The sequence below is a fragment of the Apteryx rowi genome, unplaced genomic scaffold, assembly GCF_003343035.1.
Source record: "Apteryx rowi isolate R43461 unplaced genomic scaffold, aptRow1 scaffold_0, whole genome shotgun sequence".
Classification (NCBI taxonomy): Eukaryota; Metazoa; Chordata; class Aves; order Apterygiformes; family Apterygidae; genus Apteryx; species Apteryx rowi.
In genome coordinates this window covers 9,738,217-9,760,502 of record NW_020447195.1, presented here as the reverse complement: position 1 = coordinate 9,760,502, position 22,286 = coordinate 9,738,217, and the positions used below count along the sequence as shown (strand labels likewise).

Sequence of the window (22,286 nt, the reverse complement as noted above, 5' to 3'; positions counted from 1 at the left end):
CTTCCCACCCCAGGCCTGCAGCTTAACGGAGGATAAGATAGGGCATGTTGCTGATCAAATGCATCTTCCCTGAATATTTTTCAGATGGGGGATTTTACATCTGTGGTGGAGTGAAATAAATGATACTACCAAGATTCAGCAGGCTGCAAACAAGTTACTCTCCTATCTCTTTTCACAGCCACGGCTTCCTACTGGTCTCAAGGGACCAAATGCAGATGCTCTGGCCAATCCCATTTTCACCAGTAAGAGTCCTCTTCAAAAGTGCTATGAACCATCTACCCTGCCATATTCTCAGCTGACAAAACGAAGGATCAGAATGGCTCAGTTATCTGGGAAACATGAAGAACAAGTCCAGGACGTGGAGCAGGCCGGGTAATCAACACCACTGATGCACTCCTCACCTTCTGAAGACTTATTTGCCCTTTGGATAGGTCCATGGCTGGGTGGGACTCTTCAAGAATGCAAACCCTTACATGCATCTGTCAGAAGTCTGGGAAGGTGACAACATGTGTCAGGAACACAAATTCTTACACTTGTGAAAACAAGGCCTCTGAATACTGGAAGAAACCTTTAAAACAAGCAGGAGTTTGCTGCCAGTCAGAGGAGTTACTGCCAGCGCTACCAGTTGTAGAACGAGTCCTTTTTCCCAGTTAGAAAATCATTATCAGTCTAGTCTAGATTTTGATTGTTCCTTAAAAGCCGTACTGATAAAAGCTGTTAGCTACAGATGTCACTTTATGGCCCATGTTGGAGAGCAGCAGCTGTGACTGGGGAGTGCTATACATCCTATTTTATAAGTGGGGAAATGATAGAAGAATATGAGTTTGAATCCAGGTTGCCTCCGTCCCAAACACAGACCATTCTTCTCCATGGATTAATAGATCAGGATAATCGAGACAATGATTGGAGAGTCTGAATAAGAAACTCACAGTCCACATTCAGACTACTCATCCCTCATAGTGTGGGACAGCTCACCTAAATCACATGGTATTGTTCTGCTTCTTCAGTGGATAACACAAACCTGTAAGCTGGAAAATCATGAATGAAGAATAGAGGACGATGAATAAATGAACCCTCCAGAAGGAATTTTTGGCCTAGCTCCAGTTTGCCTTAAAATCAGCGATTAAAATCGCAAACCTTTCCAGTGATCTGTGATAGTTCCCCAAAGCATGACATAGCAAATAAAAGCAAAATCAAAAGCACTCTCATTCCTGAAAATCTTGRGTGACAGATAGTGGGCTGGAAGGCTTGTATTCAACAATCTTAGGAAACACAGTGCAAAAGAAGGAATGTGTTTGAAACCCCACTCACCTCTCTTCAATGAATCCTTTGTGGGTTTTTCTTTGCCTAGAGACTCTCGTCCTGAGTTTGCAGGAGTGTGCTGCGGTGATTTAGTGTTTGTTGGTGTTGCTTCTGTCACACTGGCCTCAGCACTGGGTTGGTTTCCCACAACTTCGCCTGAGACCTTTGACTGACTCCCTTTCTGCCTTTTCTTTTCAGTTCTGTCCTTTGCTGTGCTCCAAAAAGAAAAATCCCATTGTCCCCAGCTGTGTTATCACCAATGCAAACTGCTGCATTCATTGGCTGATTTCAGCCACATTTCACAGAAGTGTAGAGGGCATAGAGAAGATAAAAGTCCTATAAGCTTTTTGAAAACAGGCGGCTAGATAGAGAAGACCATCTCCATTCATGCCTCTCCRAGGGAAGGGCTGCACATGGACTCATGAGTTAACATAAGAATGTTGATCACATCAAAAGTTTTTCCATTCCATTGTCTTTGGCATTGAAAAATAATGAATGTCTATAAAGTATAAAACCAGGGAAAACATACCATGATATCTGGTGTACTCTCCAGACTCCAGCAATCTGGGACTCAGAAACATCCTGAGCAAATATTGGTCTTTATGTACAATGGCCCCTGATAGATCTTCCTTCCATGAACATCAATAATTGCTTTTTAAACAAATGATAACCTTGTTGTTAGGCAAAAGAGAATCTACGCAGGTAATGTACAAGCCTCAGCCACAGGGGTGAGCTCACACCTTTTTGGAGACCAACTGCAGACAGACTTGGGACACAAAGCTAAGGAAATGGGCATCTTTAGCTCCAGTACTCATGGAACAACTTTTTCTCAAAGGATCAGCGCTCTGTTAAAGGATTTGACAGTATCTGCTGAATTTGAATACTTGTCAGCCCCAGGCAAGCACGGATGTACTTTGTCTGGCTGGAGAGTTTGGCTGGGATGAGGGACAAATACCTCAGGCTGCTTACTGTGTTTTTTGTAGTTAGGAGATATACGCGAAGGATGAGACTGAACCACCACGTCTTACTGAAGGAGTGCCCCTGACAAGATAAGGATTGCATGGGGAAAGGTGGATGTGATGCTGGGGGAGAGTCATGCTTAACACTCCAAACAGCCCTTGTGATTCAATTCCACAAGACACTCGGACTGCGAAACATCTTCCTGATGCTAAAGCAGGAGCCATTATCTGAAGACCACTCCAAACCCAACAGGGCTATCCCCCTGCAGACTGGATTTCCATTTCTTACATGCACTGGAAGCACAGCAAAGGCTCTGGCTCAGAGCTGCCTAGTGAAAGATGCCGTACAGACACAGATCAGACACATGGCCCTTTTCCTCCGAGTACACATCCTTACCCAAACACCAGTCCCCCATGCCTCTGGGCATTGCTCCCTAATGGTCCATGCACCTACCTGTCTGTGTCAAGACTGCATTCAGGGGTGGTAGAGTGGCCTCTGCCACTGAGCTATGCTCGGCTGCTGAACTCCCTGAAGAAGCGAGATTCTTTTCTGACATGGTTCCTGAGTTTCTTCGGTTATTTCTAGTCTGGGATGCATTTTTGAGCTCCTCAACTATAGGAACAGCAAAACAGGAAGATGGAGTCAATGTAGCCAGGTCTGTGAGCTTCACAGTTCATTGCTCATCCCTTTGGTCTTCACCACTCCCTTCCTAACCTTCCAATCAAAATGATAACAGACAGTGCTGTTACTGCAGCACAGTCTACAAGGCACATACCAGAGAATGAACTCTGAAAAACCAAGTATCTGAGAGCCTCAGGGGCTCTCTGCATGGAGCAAAGAAAAGTAGCACACTCTACTTACTTACGAATTTCCTTTTGGCAAACAGGGCTTCCTGGGAGCCATTAAGCACATAGACCTGCAACRTGTATTCCTTGGTAGGGCTCAGCCCTGCAACTGTGGCTTTGGGAGTCTTGGTTTTCAGCATAACTTCTTGCTCCGAGTCCCCTGAGGTAGGATGAAGCCACAGTTCAGAGTCTGTTAGAGTTTAAATTTAAGCTGACAGTAGCAAAAGCATAGCTGAAATGCAGAGAATGCCTGTCTAGGGACCTCAATCAACTCTAATTTCCTATTTAATTTTGTGGATCTCTTCATGATTTTGACTTCTTTCCCAGTCCAGGGTTGAAAAGGTATTTTTAAAATCCCTGATACATGCCCAAAACAGAAAACCAATTTCCACCCAGCATTAGTGTGACTCTCATCAACTTCTCCAGGAGTTGCTGATATTTAAACTTCTGAAAAGCCAGTCTTCAGAGGCTGCAGGTTGGGCCATTACTTGTAGAGACCACTTATGAAAACAGCCAACCAAGTGATTTGCTTGAGGTCATACGTGACAAAGTGAGGAACTTGGCTTAGCACCTCCTGAGGTCCTAGCTGGCACTTGGGATTCACTTTGCTTATCTCAGCCGCTCTTGCCATGCTATCTATCCCAGCAAGCCCCATCTCTCTCTAGAGGATCAGCTGCTGTCTGCAGATAGACAGTTCATTTCTGGAATCAGTACTGCTTCCAGCTCCCTATTGCCCTTGCTCACACTCCYGCCACCACCAGGCCTCCTGATGGGCCTCACTGCTCTCCAAAGGCAGGCGGGTTCATTCAGACTCGCTCACACACTGGAAGGGAAACACATTCTGGCTCCTTCCTTCTTTAGCCTGCGGTGCTGCAGTGACAGCAGTGAGCAGGGAGAGACACGACTGTAAGGAAGAGGGAGGAGAACAGAAGAGACAGGCACTAAGGCCCTGACCCAGATCAGTTTGTCCAGTGCATCTGCATTATGGGGATGGGCATCTGCACTTGGCTACAGCTGTAGTGACACTTGCTAAGGGAGCTGCCTGCTGTTTGGCAGTGACACACCGAAACACTGCCCACACAGAACCTATGCTTACTGCTGCCTGCGAGTCCAGGCATGGACCTTCAGATCTGGCTCTCCCTGTCTCTGCTGTGGTGTTTTTGAGGCCAGACTCCTTCTGCTGCAGGGTTCCTGGACCTCCAGCAATACCTCACAGCCCGTGGAAGCTGTCCTAGGGCTGTGATCCCTCCGATCAGCTGGGAACTGGGTTGCTTCCACATTAACATGTCAGGGAGCAGATGGAGCAAGACAGCTCTTCAAAGCAGCAGCCAAATGCAGCACAGAGATCTCTGTTACTGGGGTGATATGGGGAAAGATATCCCAGGTGATATGGGGAAAGTTTGGGATCACAGGAACAAAATAAAGGGAAAGAGATAATCAAACTGGCTCCCTAAAATCCTCTGATTAAGAAATATTCATGATTCTGTAATTATGGCAATGGATGAGTTTCTGACCCCTCAGTTCCTGTGCTCATGCCTAACTGGAGAGCTAGAAATGGAGCTCCCCAGCCTACGCAGCAGGAAAAGCCTTAGGCATGTATCAGGGAGCGCGTGCCTGAGCCCAGGAAGGGAATTCCCCGCATTCCCGGGATGCTCGCTGCTCTCAACCCACCACTGAGGCCAGGGAGGAAGAGGGGAAGGAAGGAATGAGAAACGTCTTGCTCCCGCTCAGTAAACAGGTGCGGGCTGAGCTAAAAGCAGGCAGAGGAGCAAATGTCCTCCCATCAATGGCTCTGTGTGCATGTACTCCTGGCTCATAGCTCCCTTCCTCATAGCTCACTGGGATAAGGGCAGCGACTGCAGATCTCTCTGAAAACCAAATGCCAGCCAAGACCAAGGTTCCCCCTTTGCTGCCAACCATTGCTCCCACAGAGGGATGTAGTGTCCTTTCAACACCACCAGGTTCAGTGTCAAAAGTCAGGAGAATTGGAGCGTGGCCAGGGCAGGGAGCCAAGAGGCTGAGCCCCACTACAGTACACATGCTGCAGGGTCAAGGACTTCGGCTAGGAATCCCCAGATGAGCCAAGTACGGGCACAGTGGCTCTAATGAGTGGAGATACAACAGCAAAGGGGATCAGGGCAGGGGCAGTGACATCCTACAGCCATGTCTAGCCAGTTATAACTATAGCACCTTGAATCCGTTTCCTTCTTTCACTCCACTTTGGATGAATACTCAGTAGTGCCAGGGAAGAGAAAAAGAGCATTCAGTGAACACRTAATTAATTATACGGAAGTGGAACAGCTCTCACAGAAGAATCAAGCAACAAACCTTTCCCAATCTTTTCTCTCACACAGTCCCAAATAGTAACAGTTTCTGGCGAAGGCATTCCCCTAGGATGAAGGGGACTGAATTTCACATCTTGTGAATCTGCGATAGAGTGATTTGATAATCCTTTCCTATGCCTACACTAACATAGCACCGACTGCTCTTATGCTGGCCAGAAAGGCTCCTTGTCCAGACTATGTACAGCCCCATGGAAATTTTCAATCTAGGTTAATCRGCACTTAAAATGAAAACAAGCAGTATATAATTCCCCTTTCCTTAGTTCTGTCACACTAACTAATGCTTGTAATTAAGTTCTGCTGTCCAAGATACACACCAGCCAAAAACTGGGGCTCAGTTGCCACTTATACACAAATCTTTGCTCGGTCTAATGTGCAACCCATTAGCACATACCTGCCATGGGCTTTACCCGAACTTTGTAGCCATTGATGTTCCCTTCAGTTTCTTTCCATTTCATTTGGAGCCTGTCTTCCGAAAGGACAGTGAGCTTCAGTCGACCTGACCCTGGAGGAGAAGTGTCATGCTATTATGCATGGAATTCTTCCCATATGCACATGCACAAAATGCCTCATGAGCTATCTCCTCTGGGGACATGAGAATAGTTTCAGTGTAGAGGAAACCTYTGCTGTCCCACCAAGTGTTTTGCATCCTCTGACACTGCGCTTCAACTCCTACAGTCCTTCTGTACCTCTGCCAGGAAATCTAGCAAGATTTACTCTGTCAAATCTGCAGCCTTCACCCTATGCAAAAAGGAGTTTCTCTGTATATTGAGTGAGACCTCAGTATATACTTCTGCAAACAGAAGAAACAGTCTGGAATAGAAGTGGTGGCTTTCTCTGCACCCCACACATCCTGGGAGGATCATTTCCAAGAGCTTTTCTGCAGCATGTTGTAAGTGTGGAATTCAGCAAGCATGTTAAGAGTGCACACTTAGGAAATGAGATGGCAGGAGACAGATAAAAGGGATCAGTAAGGCTGTTCAGTAGACTTGGGCCGCAGAGAAATACAGAAATTCCCAAAGTGATGGATTCCATACTTTGGCAGGAAGATCATTTCAGAGGCAGCTTCAAAGACCAGCTTAAGAAAGAACAGGAAAGAACAAGAAAACCTGATAAAGAGTAAATAACAGTTCTTGACAAGACCATAACTCATGGGTGCCAGCTTCTACCAGTGTGCAGCAGGGAGCAGCAAACTAAAAAGACAAATCCTGAGGAAAAATAATATCAGACAAGGAAGTAAAAAGAAAAAGAAACAGGGCTAGTCCATTCCCTTAGCATCTCCAGATTTAAAGAGATCTTTTAAATCCCATCTAGATGTTTGAACTGATGTGTCACTCTTTGAAACAATGACTCCTCAATAAAATATAGCTGTACCATTGTACAAACATCACCATATGAAACTTTTTCACTTCACTGGATGAAGGATGGCAGATTTATCTCCTCTCTTTCCTTATATTCTATCTATAACTGCCTTTTCAGCAGGCTTCCTTAATGTGCAATGAATGAGCGCATCCTTTGCCTGCATACTATAAATATCTGCACTCAAATGCCCATCTTGTTTGCATCTGTTACCAATCAGTTACTATGCCAAAAATGGCCACAAGCACTCAGTTGCATGCATGATTACCAGAATTGCACGTTCATCTGCAACAAGCATGGACACAGATTAGCCCCACAACTGACAAGCGCGAGGAAAGCGGACAACCAAAGACACAAACACTGAGCTGGGTGTAGAAGTGTGACATAACCTAGCATGCGTTTTGCAAATACAAATAGATGGTGGTGGTGGKGGGGGGTGTCAGTAAAAACATGGACATTAATTGGGGAAAGAAGAGTCAAAAAGAAAGAAAAGGCAAGAATGAACAATATCCTTGATCTAAACATAGTGTGGACAGAACCCAGACATATAATTTTTGACATTTTGAAAAATATTTAGAAATTTCATATCTTTATCATTAGTCCCAAAAAAAAGCTTAGGAAGACATGGAGTTTCCTGCTCAGTGCTGGCAAACTCTGTGTGTTGCACAGGAATCCTTGGGTTCCTAATCTGGTCTTGCATGACATCCAGACATCTCCTGACATCTTTTCCATGAAATCACAACCCAAAAGAGCAGTGATAGCTGGCAGTGAGGACTTGCTTGTTTCAGCCCGACATCTGTGCCTTAACCTCTCATCATGAACACTTCCTGCAGGCTGCCCAACAAGCAGATAACTATGTTAGGAAAACAAAGCTCAGATTCACATCTCACCCCAGGCAAACATGAAGGGCAAGAAAGAAAACATAAGAAAGGGGGGTTAGGGGCAAAATCAAGTCCCAGAATCATGCCTAAGAGATGGTAAAATGGTAAAAGATCTTGGAACAATAAGGGTAATTCATAGCTGGATGAAACATGGAGCTGTCTTCTTCTAGACACATATGGTCCAGCTCCTCAGTCATCACTCTAGGAGCCCAAAAGTTAAAAAGGCAAGAATGTCCACAGACAGATCTGAAAGGACAACATCCTCTAAAGCTCCATTATGCACTGGATGCAAATGAATCCCAGTGCCATGAAAGCTCTACTGTTTCTCTGCCCGGTGTTGGATGTGCACTATTTGATGCTGTAACCTTGCTCTCCAGTTGATTTGAAGTYAGGTCCAGATACGCTGCAGAGGCAGGTCTGGAAGATACACAGCATGGAGATAAGTCTGTCCAAATTCTAAAGTGCCACCACCTGTCAAGAAGCCCTTGTACTGACCACTTACATAGAGGCAGATAAAGGTAGATCAAAAAGCATATGACGAGGTTCTATGGGTATTTTCTGTTCACTTGTGATACCATGGGAACGCTGCATGTTACAGAAGGAATACACCTTGTGTACTTTCTGATCCAGATGTTGCAGCATATATTGGCATATTACTTCAAAGCAATAGTTTCAGAGTGCAGAACAGGTGCAGTGATTAATAGAAGTAATATCACTTTTTTTTTTTTAAATCCTTTTTCCACCTCTGTTTGCAGATCACATAACCATCCCTCATTGCTTATACAGGCAGAAATGCATCCCTGGTGTAAGGGAGTGGCATGCTGAACTGCTGCCAGTGATGAGGACAGGCATTGMAGGATGGGGAGGGATTAAGATGTTCTCCCTAAATGGGTCCCTTGATCTCCTGTTGCTCTTATGTGTGGAAACCGGCCGTTTGGATTTCCACCAGTAGACACTGAAGCCTAGCAGTTCCCTGAAATTCTGTGTGGGTTTAGAAGTGGCCCTCACAAGCAAGGTTAGCCCAGTTGACAGCCAGACCCTAAGGGATTGTGCCCAGTGCTTCTTTCAGAGCAACCACAGACAAGCTCCTTACCTTGGCTGCTCACTCGGCCCCAGACATGACTCACCGCAGTCAGGCAGGCAAAAAAGAAGCAAGTGTGAATCCACATGGTGACCTGGACCTACATGAAGGCAAACATCAGGAAAGAGAAGTAAAGTTGCATTTACCCAGATCAAAAGCCACTTTCATTCTTTTGACTAATTCTGCTGACCTGGAATCCCCTCTCCTTTCTTCAGGGGTGTCTGCAGCAATCATCTGGGGCTTTCCTATGGTGGTGTGAACTGAAATCTCCTGGCATGTTATTTTGTTTTTTTTTTGTAGTCCCCAGTTAAGGGACAAGTTGAAATCTACTACTCTGTACATCCCTGATAGTACAGTAAGGGTGGACTGAGAAGCACATATTGAATTTTCCTATGATTCCTATATTTTAGTTTACAGTCTTGGTCTCTCTGATAYAGTTGTTCAACAGTGCCTTGGACCAACACCAAAGTGAGTTTATATAGGTGATGGGGAGTAGGCTTTGACCCAGCCTCTGAGTCTGCTTGGTCCTATAGACAGGCACAGCTGTCTTGGTAGGACAAGATCAACAGAGGTACGACAGTATGTGCAGGGTTCTGCTCTGATCATTTACATAAGTGACACTGGTCAAATCAACAGTTAGATAGAGATTCCAGAACAACTTTTGTTTCAAGTAATACATAAGTAATTATTACAGACTTAACCATGCCAGTGAATCACTCTGGCCAAAAAAGTAACCTTTGCAGCATTCCCAGGGCTGGCTAGCTTAAGGACAGACACCCATCAATCGGTCTACAACTCGCTGACTTCAAGGGAAGTCCTTCTATTATCTTTACTGGCCTGGATTTAACCTTTACTCGGTTTGGCTTAGAAAGGTTACACCAGCATAAAACCATCCTAGCTGATGGAAACAGTGCCTCCCCCTTGCCTCAGTCTAAATACACAGGGTTTGAAACATATGCTGTTGGCCTTTTGCAACGCATCATTGGCATCTGTCATTTTTGTGCTACCCAATTCAGCCTTATTGCTTTTGGCAGGACCAGACCATATAAGMGTTTCTTTCATTGCAGTCTGCAGTGACATTTCTGTTTCATTCATTTTGATGGACAGGTATTTAGAGGCTCCTGGCAAATGCCTATTTCCCATCAAATATGTCAGCTTTTTAGTGATTAAAAGGAAAAACATATATGCAAGTGAATGATCCAGCTGTGATCTCCTAGTTTTTAAATCAGGAGTTCTAAAATGTTGTAAGATTGAAGGGAAAAACATGCAAGTTATAACAGACAGATGTTAACAACCACCCTACCCCCATACACAGACGCAAACATGCACACTACTCAGTCTGAGGATTTTTTTTTCCTTTGATTGAAGATCAGGTTATATGGAACAACTGCAGCGTAATTGTAGCCCTTAGCCATGGGAAACACTTGCTTTTTTTTCTCCAGCTAATAAAATTAAGTCATTGCTTATAAAAAACAGCAAACACTTTACAGGTAGGTTTTAGGAATCTGACCATCATACCCAGAAAAGCCAAGCCTGCCCTTGTTATGCAGGCACTTGTGCTGAGCAACAGAGAGAAGTCTGCATTTTTGAAAAATTCCCTGAATCAATAATAAGGTTTATTTTTGTCATTTTGCAATGCCACCAAAGTTGCTCTTAATTTCCTTGCAACTTCCTTGTGGCTCTGCTGGCAAACAGGATGCCAGCTGCAGGCAAAAACACTGGATTGCATATGACCTTTTCATATTAACAAGTGTTATATAGGGTCCAAAGTCCGGTGAAAAGAATGCACAGACTTCTCCAACCTACGCTTAATCAGGCTTATTGTAGGGTCTGATTCAGCCATCAGCTTCCACCTCTGATGTGTCAATAAGGAAGAATTCAATATTAACTCAGGTTGGGCCAAGTAAGTTCCCAAGAATGTAAATCTTTACTCTTACAGCATTGCAGCTAAGGCATGGAACAGAGACTTGATGTTTCTTTCCTCGCTCAGAGACAAGCCCACAGATATTTTGCTTCCCCTCCAAGTTTCATTTTCCTACCTGTAAAGCAGGGACGGAAAAAGATGCACCTGTTTCAGATGGTTGAAGATATATTGCTGGAGGAGGTGTGCTTCCCACCCTGCAGTACTTTCTGCTCCGAAGGATACCTGCTACATCCCAAGCCCCTACTGAGTGTCTGTGGTCCCTTCCCATCCATTTCTGCCCTTGCTAGTGCAGCCATCCAGTCAGGCTGAACCATGGACACCAGGGCTGACAGGACCACAGTGTCATCACCCTGTCAGGGGGCAGGGAACCTCCCGCATGCCAATTCCTCTCTCCCATTACTCGCTCAGGGAAAGAATCTGGAGACAGCAACACAYGGAGCATATGGTAAGAATTTGCAGGGCCTGGAAAATGGGTGTGTGAGGGATGCACCACTTCCCAAAGTGGGCTGGAATATGACTTCCCGTTTGCCCCAGCTACATGTTCAGAGGGGATTTGGAGGTTAAGCCAGCCTGAGATCACCTTATTTGTACAGGAAATTTTAAAAATAGTCACTTAAATTAAAGGGAAAAAAAAGATTTGCTACCCAAAAAACCCTGCCACATTTTTAAATCAGCATAAAGGCRAGGATTTTGGAGCATCATGAACTAATTCCACCCTCCACAGCCAGAAAAGCCAGCTCATGGTTTTGGGGACATCTTTATTGCTCCTCATCCCAGAGCACATCACTGTCTGCCACGAAGCACTGGCAGAAGCAACACCACTCCATGGCCTACTCATTGCCAGCCCCATGAGCAGCATGAGGCCTTCTGCCCCCTCCATCTTGGCTGGAGCCAGTGCAGCACTGAGCGGTGTTTATCTGCTCAGAAGCATTCACTGAATGAACCTGAAGAGCAGTTCCTCACCTCCTCTGGGCAAAACGCAATAAGCTACACGGGAGTTAGCCTGTGAGCAAATCCCAACCCAGACTGGTTTCCTGAAGCTGGTCCATGCATGAGGGGAGATTCTTATGGGAGAACCACACAGAAGAAACCAGCAACCCTAGGAGAGTAGGATTTCCTGCCAGAGCTATGGAAAATAAATCTGTCCCACACTCCCTGAATGCTTTTGCTAGTTAAAGGACCTAAAACAGATAAAAACATGCTCAGCAAACCCTTTCTTTACTCTCCAAAAAGTCTTCTGTGTTTCTGTTCAACCATTGAACCAAAATCCTCAATTATCTCAGCACTCATCTTAAAAACTAATGTACAAGGTTCACTTTGGCACTGAGCACTTGCAACTCCCCGCAACCCAGACAGGCTTAATAATATTGGCTCGATACAGACACACAGCACACCTACAGGTGGAAAAAAACAACCCAGACAACTGCAATTTCAGCCACAAGCTGGCAAGCTGTTCCAATTATTGTCCTCTTTTGCTGAAATTTCCCCCAGGTTTTACCTATTAACCACTGAAGGAAAAAAAATAAAAACACCAGTTAAACTCCATTTCCCACAGCCATCACTCTAGAAGAATTTACTGCTCTCTATAAAAACAGACCTGGTGACATTTAGACCTCACCTCCAGTGAATTTGAGTCTTGAAGCTACTTCACCTTGAAAGGATCAGACTTGTAGAACCTGCCTTCTTTACACGACACTGGAGGTGCTGCCCCTGAGCTGAGCTGCACCACTGCACTAGCTCGAAATTTTCCCTAGTTTGAAAGTCTGCAGAAGTTCCCTGTTCTGTCAATACACACACATCCCCCCAAACCACGCAGTCCCCCACCCCAGCCCAGCGACAGCCAGGCAAACTCAGCCCCCAAAGGGGAATCAGTCACAAACCTTTGCTGAGAGGTGCTGTTTTCCCTGAAGTCAGCTGGGAGGTGTGAAGAATCCAGCTACATTCTTAAATTGTGAGAGAAGAAGTCAGCTCCTTGTCTGCTTCTCAGAGTGTTTAGAGAGGTTTCAAGCCCAGACGTCAGGACAGCTAGGAAAGGGGAGGAAGGGGAGGGAGATAAGGGGGAGAGGGACAGCGATTCCCCCACCTCCTTCTCACCACGTAGCAGAGAGCAGTACTCTACGCATGGCCTGCTACATGCAGCTAAATAAAGCACATTAAAAAAAGAGGAAGAGCCCGCTTCTGTGAAACACAGTAAACAGCTTTTACTGTTTTTTCTAGGAGGAACCAAATACTAAATTTCTATATAGGAAATTGCATACTGRGTTCCTAGAGTGCAGCAAAAAGTCATGGTTCCCACCCACTATTATACTCTCAGGAATAAAGTTCCTTTGGCCACATTCATATCCCATTAAATATTTTTGAGAGCGCAGAGTTTGCATTGAAGGCAAACAGTATCGCATTTGTTTAAGGAAATTAAGCACATCTGTACATTTTGCAAGGCCAGAGTCTGAATCATGCACTGGAGCTTGATGGTACTGTAGATTTCACAGCTGTTTGATACAGCTCTGACCTCAAATACTATGTGCTTCCCAGCCCCAGGAGTGCTTGTGAGAGTCGCCCAGCTCTGGGCCAAAACATTTTTTGAAAGATTTTGTCCTCATTGCCAAGAACGGAACAACTGACAGTGGCATTCCTCATTATAACTGGAGACCAGATTTTCAGCTGTACTCCCAGGAGTGACAGCATCACTCTCATACTGCAGCAGAACGAGCTACATGAAACTCACAATTGCCATTATACAGGAAATATAGACACTTTTTAAATTGTCAAATTGGATGGAAAGATCATAGTTTCTAAATATGCCTGCAGAGTTTTTAAATATGTCCCCAACAAAACAAACATGAGTATTTAAAGGTACTACAATATACAAGTCAAAGGGTAACACTAAAACAAAACACTTAATCTTATTAAAACAGAGCACTTGGTAGTCTGTGGAAACAGAATTGTTACTACCCTACATCTAAATACCACAAATTACCTTTACTGTAATTCCTGTTGCATTTTAATAGTTGCTTAGATTTGCCACAGTTTACAACTAGGAGGTGAGAAAGGAAAGACCACATATCTCCTGCATTTCATTTTCAGGGAAGTTCAGACCCAGCGCCAAAATTCATGCTCTGTTCATGTCAGAAAAATCTAGAGCTGCTTCCAGTGTTTATGTTAAGGTTTTTGTTTTATGCCCTACCCTTCCCAAGGTACATAAACAATGCTGTACAGTCTCCTGGCTTTATCTTGCTTTAGTTCAAGCTCAATACTCCAGAGTAAACCTTGGTGCCATCACAGAAGCTCAACCATTCCCCAAAACAGCAACACAAAACTAAATTTAAAAAGCAAACAGGCAGATAGATATGATTTGCTTTCCTCGTGCACTGAATGGCTGGAAATAACAATTGCATGTTGACAAATAGCTTAAAAGATTGTCTGGTTTCACACAGGGCCTGGAAGGACCCCAGTGGATTATCAAAAACATCTCGCTTGGACCATGTTCCAGTAATACCACTGCAAATAGGACTATTACCTCTGCACCAGCACTAGGAGAGTAAATATCCCTTTATACCAAGGAAAAGAAGGCAGCCAGCAGTAATGCAAAAATACCTAATAAACAGCTGACACCAGGTTTTCCAGGAAAGTCAGTTCCCATTTTAACACAAATCAAAGTGACCAGATTTTTTTTTAAGACTCGGCTGGCAGCCAGTAGAGCTGCATTCAGGGACCTGCCCCAAGCAGGAGTGCTGGAAATCATCCTGCTGTATGCACAACATTGTAGGCCAACTATGAGCAGGATGCTCTGTGAACTGGAAGCAAGAAACCTCCCCATTTTCTTGTTATTACCTGTTATTCTACATTTAATTCACTTGCAGGGTAGGCCACATATGAATATTCTGTATCGCCTTTAAATGAAGTCATTCTGGGAGCAGTATGGCTCCAGAGGCCTAGTTTTGGCTGGCTTTCACTTGTATCTGTTCCATCCCACTTGGATTTCCCAGTGTCTAGTGATGCAGTTGAACTCAGACTGCCCTTACGGCAGACAGTATTTAGTGTCTCTCCTTTCCCCCACTGCCTGCTGCCACTAGGTTGGTAGCAGCCTAAAACCTTCCAGACCTCTGCCCTGCTCCATGCTGAAACTGGCTAATGAATTTAAGCAGGTTTTTTTTTTTTTTTTTKKGGGGGGTGGGGGGACAAAAATGACAATCGCTGAAGTCTAATCTCTTCAAGAAACTCAATTAGAAAAAGTAACCACTCCTAGCTCTAAGTGTGGCTGAGCCAAGAGTAGCAGAAGTCTTGGACTTTCTTTACAAAGAAAGGTAACTCATCATTGCATTCATTTCCTTCTTTTCTTGACACAATTGATAGTATGACTTATGGGACCATCTGGAACACATGTCATGTTCTTGGCACTCGGAGGAGCTTAGCCATGCTCACTTTCTTGCTACCAAACTTTTTGATACTTACCAGCTTGTACCACCTGACTTGCAGCTTGGCTGAAAGAAATCATGCTGCTGAAAGAATCATTTGCTCTAAAGACTTGGTTTCAAGATGTGCTCAACTCTCTCACTAGCATTAAAAAGAAGCTGTGAGAGTTTAGACCCTCTCAAATCAGGTAAAGCCAAATATCTCGCCACCATCGACATCCAAGACTTGTCCATTAGAACGTATTTATTTGAAAATATGTTAAAATGCCTGGCTAATATTTCAGAGTGAAAGGTCATGCTTGGTCCCTCCCCACAGTCCATCCTTGTTTTGCAAAGTGTCCTGCTTTTCCAAACAGTGGTGGGATGAGAGATTTCTTCATTCATTCAATGGCTTCCATGACTTCCATGACAAGAGTTCGTGGTCCTGTCATGATGAGGCTGCTGATGGTCTGATAGTCCAAATGCAAAACGTACATGCCATTCACAGAGAAAACAAACTGACACACCTGCAAGGGAGACGAGGGCTGGTTACCTTCGACTGATGTGTGCAGGCAACTATTGCTCATGACTAACTAGAGCCAGACTTTGCAATGCAACTAACTTGCTACAAAATCCTACAAACCAGAAAGCATTACCACTCTATAAGCTACGCTAATAATCACTGTGCTATAATCACTGTATCATAAAAAAAGGACCAAAGGGATTTAGACAGTGAGCTAACAGAAAGTAAAAAGACTCATTTATGAGCAGTGGTTCATTTCACAGATGGAAATGAGGCACAATATTAACATTTGGCAATTTGGTAGCAAATGAGATTAGTAGGGGAGAGATGAACTGGGCTCCTGAGTAAATGAAGCAAATTCACCCATCCCCTTCCAATCCTGCCTGAAGCAAACATGGAGTCAAACTCTTCCTCTGAAGAATCCCATTATTTCAAATATCCAAGTGATTTTAGAGTTATACCAGCTTGTTGAAATTACTCCCTCACTGCTAGGGTTTTTATAGCAGAACTGTGAAACTACATATTTCCTTCATTCACTCCTAAAACTAGGTCTGCAGCTCAACACACAGCCCATATATACTTGAATAGATGGTCTAAAATGATTTACAAGACCTCAGTTCATTTCACCTGAGCTGGAAATACTGGAGATTACTAAATGAATCAAGTCAAGGGGAAATTATCAATCTAAAGTCATTCAGCTTTCCTGAACATAAAAAACAGTTCTGCACAGAGCAATGTTGCTAATAGCAGAAAACAAAAAATACATTACATTGCAGGAGTGGTAAGAGCAAATGATTCATGATAAAGCTCTGCTCCTTTCCTGCTTCACTTCAGTTATATATAGTTACTAGAGCTGAAAGGGGAATTCCCTGCTTTTAGTACCTAAAACAGAGTTTCAACAGCTCTAAAGTTGGCCACAGGACAGCTTAGTTTTGACCATTTTAGCTGCCCAGTCTCTGAACTGCTCGGGCAAAAGCCAAGCCCCAGGCATGGAACAGAAACACGCAGCACACTGCCTGCAAGACTGCATGTCTTTCACTCTGCYTCTCACAATGTTATCGAAGCTTCCTGAGCTGACATTATCAGATTTCTCTCTGTTGCAGCTGGTGGGATTATCACAGAGGATGTTTTCAGCCTGAAAAGCTCAAGCAGAACATAAGTCTTCTCTCACATTAAGTTACTATGATCAAGAAGTACCTTCATCCCTGCAGCAGCAGCAGGTCCTCCTGGGTCCACCGCTTGGATATGGCAAGGTCTTCCTCCTCGGACCACAAACCCCCAGCCCACAGCATCCCCTACAATCTACAAGCAGAACAAAAGGGCTTTAAAAACAAAGGAATGGGCTTTGTTTTCTTCATGTGGAAGAGGTTCTGCTATACTGAAGCTAAGGTTAACTGATTAGCTTAAACACTTCCAGAAGTGAATGACCCACCTGTCCACAGAGCAATGACATGCTACCCAGTTCCAATCACAGTACCTGGATAGAGGAGTTGTAACAGTTCTAGTGGTGTGAAGAATTCTTCTCAAGATCCTATTCTCTGTGATGAGTGGGAGGGAAAAGAAGGGTTTGCCTCAAGGCTCCTCTGACCAGTAAGAAAAAAAAAGGACCCTTACGTTCTGCTTCCAGCTCTGTTACCAATAGTCAGTGTCACCCAACAGTTCTTTCTCAGCCTCTCAGGTGGAGGAGAACATACTTGGGTATTAGTGAACTTTCTGTATCTCCACAGTTATAAATCTCTGACAGTTCTCAGCATAGCAACTGGGCACTAATTCCTCCTGGGAATCTTGTTTTCAAGGAGAATTCTTCTGCCTCTCTCCGCTTTTATTCTGGTAGACCTTTTCATTCACCTGTGCCAGTGCAGTGTTTCAGAGAGCATCCTTGGCAATAAAACATCCATTCCATTTTCTCCTGTTTCATGCTCAACTGTGGGTAGAGATTAAGTTCTTGCTTTCACTTTTTGAGGTTGTGAAAGTTTTCAAACAGGCAGCATCTGCAAATCCAGTACGTCGGGGGCCTTTGCCCTTCTGGATTGTTTATTTCTCTATCTGCAAGTAYAGTTAACACTTCTCCTTGCCTTGTTCAGTGCCTTGCTACTTTTGGGCAAAATACACATTTTTAAGAAACATTTAATCTTCCAGGTTTCCTCTGACACACACTACACTACCATCATTTGGGAGAGTATGATGGAATATTCCTAGGCTGTGTGTCACCTGAGATGCAGAATTACTTGCTATCTGCAAAGCTGCTTTCTGATTAATATGACATGCTGGCAAGTACAGAAGAATGAAGTACAGGCAACATGAAGTTAAATGCAGGACATGCACTAAGAACATGTTGAGAACATTTCTAGAGAACACACACACAGTGTTTGGCTTTTTGCTGGCACAGGACAGTATTTACAGGATGGAAACATCCACTCTTTCAACTTTTCCCACTCTGTTCTCAGCTTGTCAGAGCAGTTTGCTCTAATACGTTAGTCATCTGATGTGACTTAAAGAGAAAACAAATTCTCAAAGCACTCTGTGTATTACCCATATAAACAAATAAAAGCAACTGCACAGCTAAGCAGAAGGAAATGAGCCATGAAATGCCCAGCCTGGCAGAGTTGAAGGGCAGGGCAAGAGCATTCTGGAGGAGAATGAATGGCATGTCCTCATACATCCCACACCGATCATCTGCTTTATTTTTCTTGTTCCTCCCCAACAATTTCTAAGGCAGAGTTAATCTGGGGACCTGATCCACAGCCCTTCCCCTTCTGTAATCTCCCTTGGATCAAACTAGTAAGGCAAGACAGCCATCACATTTCCTAAACTGGCCATACGAAATTTCCCCTCATGGAGCTGGATAGGAAAGGCCTGAGAAGTAGGGAGTGTGGCAATTCTGGACAAGTGATCATTTACACAAAAATAAACAAGCATGATAGGATCTAGAGGGCAGCACCCAGCAGCCCTGCTTTGACTGGCTGCAACTATCAGGTTCTACATCTCTATAAATAATTAGAAGAACAAAAGCCCCAAACTAAGGTTTTCTGCAACATCCTGGAGATTTTGCAGCATATTTATTTTGTTCATGAAAAAACAGGCAAGACACAGCCCATTATAAGAAAGAGCAGAGTAGCCCCCAAATGCTCCCCATTCACTTCTGTTCCATATGACCCTTTTCCTTCACAAACCTAGTGATGACTTCCATATCTGGTCTGTAACAAGAAGCCAAAAAATGCATAAAACAGTGCAGAAAGGTGACATCTTTGTGACTGAGAGACTAAGGGATGTCAAAGTCTCAACTGTCACAAGATTTGACTGAATCTTCAGTTTGCACGGAGCTGGGTGAAATATAAATGGGACTTCTCCTGCTCAGGAAACATTCTCTTTCCTGATTCTCTTTGATATAGATCAAACTAAAGCAGGGGCTGCAGAGAGTGAACACCACTTTCACCCACATGAATATCTGAAGACATTGACCCACTGAAACTCGCCAAGTTAGCTAGCTGTGATGATGTGACATGCAATCAAAGTTTCAACCTCCAGAGGTCACAGCAGCTGACACAAAGCTATCAAAGAGTGGTCAGAGAGTTCAGTACTGTTAGATTAGCAATACTGCTCACACTGATCACTTACAGTTAGTGTTTTCTTGACGTAGGGGGCCCCAGGGGACAGGAGCTCTTCATTGGTGACTGGTCTCTTTAACACTAGAGAGGAAGGTGACAGATCCTATCAGAATCAAGGGTTTCATACAGTAAAGTGCTTAATAGGAAGCATGGGGATTACGATAGGCTGAGGAACAGATGTTAGAACCAGCTGCAATTACTGCACATAGAAATCTTTGAATTCATCTCAATTTTTTCCCAAGATAATTACACAACTTTTCAAATCAAGCCCCAAAGGTGAGGCTGACCCTCCCCTCTTGCACATTACCAACTTGACAGTGGATAGGTTTGTACTTAAGCCTGAGCCAGCCCATACCTAGGAGGGGTATAGACATATCTTATGCAATAACAGGGCAATGCAGAAGCCCTGACCTGAYTTCGGGTTGCACTCAGCCACAGGAGGGAATACCAACATAGGAGTAGCACTGAAGTAGGGATTGGAGTTTCCAGCCAGGGAAGTGATGCTGCTCCTTCGAACTGCTGACACAATTTTAATCTCCTTGTTGGGCTGGACTGAAAGAGGCAAATAAAATAATTACCTAAGGAAGGAATAAACTAGCCTAAAATAACAAAATTACTCCATCAGCCTGGCCCACATCTGAAGGGTAAATATGCGCTGAAGGTGGCAGTTGAGCACAGACAGTATAAAACTAGCTTTAAATAAAAGATTTCAGGGATAAAAAGCAAAGTAGTGTGGCATGGTGGAACTCTAAATACAAAATTTCTGCCCTGTTTTTGAGGCTAAAGGAGTTTTGCATATATTAGGGAATGGTCTGTGTCTGAAGCAATTGTTCTTTGCTGTCCATGTAAATGGAAAGACAGGAATCAGATTTTCTAGTTCTTAAAGGCACATACATACCTATACACACACTCCCCTAAATTTGTTCACTTTTAGTTTCCTCTCCTGCTTATTTCTCCCTATGCTTTGATTTTTTTTTTCTCATTTAAAAGCTGAACTGGAGGCATTCCCATGCCAGTCTGGCATTCCTGTCTCCTGAAAGCCCACATTAGTCTATGGGAATTTGAGGTGTGTGGGATAACTGGATCAGGACCAAGAGTTGAGTTAATGTCCTGTTTCAAAATACAAACTCCCTCACCTCCAGGAAAAGAAATAATCATTTATATATGACAGAGAGCCTCTAACTATTAGAAATACTAATACTAGAGACCTGAGAAGTTATTCTCCTGGGATGGGCAGCTGGGGGAGAGACTGCCACTGCCTCATAATATTCACCACTAACCAGTCCTTGGGATGGGTGGTTACTTCACAGTATGCCTGGAACAACACTCTAGGCTCTGGTTTACTCTGGCCATGACAGGCTTGCTTTTGCACCCTTCCACAAATACACCCACAGTTACCGGAAAGAAAGCTGGTGTTGCCTTGGTCCGGGTTGAGCTTGCGAAGACAGAAGGGACTGTCCGGGCTCTCGGACAGAGCACGAGAAGAGTTCTCATTGAGTAACTCTGTGAGACGACGCCTCCGGCGGAAGTTGATCCAGAACTGATAGAGGATGTTACTGTCAAAGAAGTGATGCCTGTTGGACACTGGGAGAGAATAGAAGAGGGGAGAGCGGCTGAGGGTGTGCAAAAAATATATAGCAAATACACTGAGGGACCCAAATTAATTATTTTTAATGCCTTTATGCTATGTTTCAATCTTTCTAATTGTTTGAGAATGCCAACCCATTGGCTATCCACAGGGAAATTGGAACAGCAAGGCAGCCTTTTCAGAGATGCCATCTCCCAGATGTAGGCCACTTTATGAGTCACAGTCCTCAACCTGCCCCATTCCCAAGACACTCAGAAGACTCGATGCCTTTTGAACTGAAAGTTCAATTCCTGCAGAAGGTTATGACCTCCAGCAAAGCAGAACCGAACATCACATYCTCACAGACAGCCTTCAAAACCCAGGGGAGGATCCCAGGCCTCTGGCCTGAGGCTTTGAAGAACTGCAGAGAAATAACTTGAATTTCATCTCAAAACCTTTGTGGGTGATGCCAGATTGCTCTGATTTCAAAGGTCACGAACTCCAAACATAGAACTAAATGGACCTATTATCATCTCCAAGTGGGCACTTGACCAGCACTTGTTGCATGACATGAATGGGGATTTGTTCCTAGCAAAGCCTTGATAACTATGCTCATCTTTTACTTTCCTTCTCTGCTTCAGCCTGAACCTTCACTCACCATGCTGAATGATCCCATGCTCCAGAAGTGCACGGCCCAGCTCCACAGCTTCTTTTCGGTTCGCTGTTTCTCCTTCCTGAATGAGCCAGTCAATCATTTCACAGCCCAAGAATGTCCTCTGGTACTTCACAGAGTTTTCCTCTCTCACCTTCAGAATTGAATCTTCAATACTGATCAGCCTGGCACAGAGGTGGAATATGGCTCCGGTGACCCTCAGCAACCCTGCCTACTTACACAAGGAGCTCAGCAGGAGCTGAAGCCAGCCAAAACAAGACCAAGAGAAGCAGGCAGACTGTTCCAGACAAAGTATTTCTGTCTAGAATCAGTGGGAAGGAGGGGGAAATGCACAGATGCAAGTTTCTATGCTAATCAGATTGCTTTGTATATCTGTATCACAAAGAAGGAAGCAGTTTCAGCAAAATCAGTTCAGCTGGACTGCAGGGGAAAGCCAAATAAGCAACCAAAATGTATGTCCAAATGTCAGATAATCCAAATTGATGGAGAAGATGCATTTCAGTAAAGACAAGTGCATTGTTTGCTGCGTGTGTGAAAGCTAAATCCAGTGCATCCACGAGAGGGTGCAGCGACCTCAGTCATGAGAAAAGCCAGATGCTCTTCTCCACTGTCCAATTTCTTCTGCCACAGCTGTGCAAAAGCAAAATACAAATGATGCACTTCTGCCAAAGGGGCAGGGAGACAGCAGAAATCACCCATCTGTTTGCCTGAAGAAGGAATTCTCCCTCAGTGCTAACTTGTGAATCTGACTTCCAGTGTGTTAAGGATCAAGAAAATATTAAGAAGCTGTTAAAGGAGACAGGTCCAGAGAGAGCTTTGAGGTTGAACCC

General features: G+C 44.2%; 2 protein-coding genes across 4 annotated transcripts in view; both read right to left on the bottom strand.

Moving 5' to 3' along the window:
* Nucleotides 1-12,769, bottom strand: part of COL20A1 (collagen type XX alpha 1 chain) — a 63,030-nt gene extending 50,261 nt beyond the window's left edge. Inside the window, exons 1-6 of the mRNA XM_026086961.1 lie at nucleotides 12,575-12,769; nucleotides 8,783-8,870; nucleotides 5,844-5,954; nucleotides 3,124-3,267; nucleotides 2,716-2,874; nucleotides 1,312-1,512 (exon numbers count right to left, since the gene is read on the bottom strand). Of these exons, the coding sequence (XP_025942746.1) occupies nucleotides 1,312-1,512; nucleotides 2,716-2,874; nucleotides 3,124-3,267; nucleotides 5,844-5,954; nucleotides 8,783-8,858 (691 nt within the window). The 5' untranslated portion in view covers nucleotides 8,859-8,870; nucleotides 12,575-12,769. The remainder of the gene's footprint in view (nucleotides 1-1,311; nucleotides 1,513-2,715; nucleotides 2,875-3,123; nucleotides 3,268-5,843; nucleotides 5,955-8,782; nucleotides 8,871-12,574) is intronic.
* A 2,567-nt stretch (nucleotides 12,770-15,336) lies between these two features.
* Nucleotides 15,337-22,286, bottom strand: part of LOC112962681 (DEP domain-containing mTOR-interacting protein-like) — a 32,701-nt gene continuing 25,751 nt past the window's right edge. For all 3 annotated transcript variants that reach the window (XM_026059106.1, XM_026059185.1, XM_026059264.1), the window contains 6 exons: nucleotides 21,442-21,620; nucleotides 20,615-20,800; nucleotides 19,628-19,768; nucleotides 19,227-19,297; nucleotides 16,806-16,910; nucleotides 15,337-15,612 (listed from right to left, as the gene is read on the bottom strand). In XM_026059106.1, coding sequence (XP_025914891.1) covers nucleotides 15,487-15,612; nucleotides 16,806-16,910; nucleotides 19,227-19,297; nucleotides 19,628-19,768; nucleotides 20,615-20,800; nucleotides 21,442-21,620 — 808 coding nt within the window. In that variant the 3' untranslated portion in view covers nucleotides 15,337-15,486. The remainder of the gene's footprint in view (nucleotides 15,613-16,805; nucleotides 16,911-19,226; nucleotides 19,298-19,627; nucleotides 19,769-20,614; nucleotides 20,801-21,441; nucleotides 21,621-22,286) is intronic.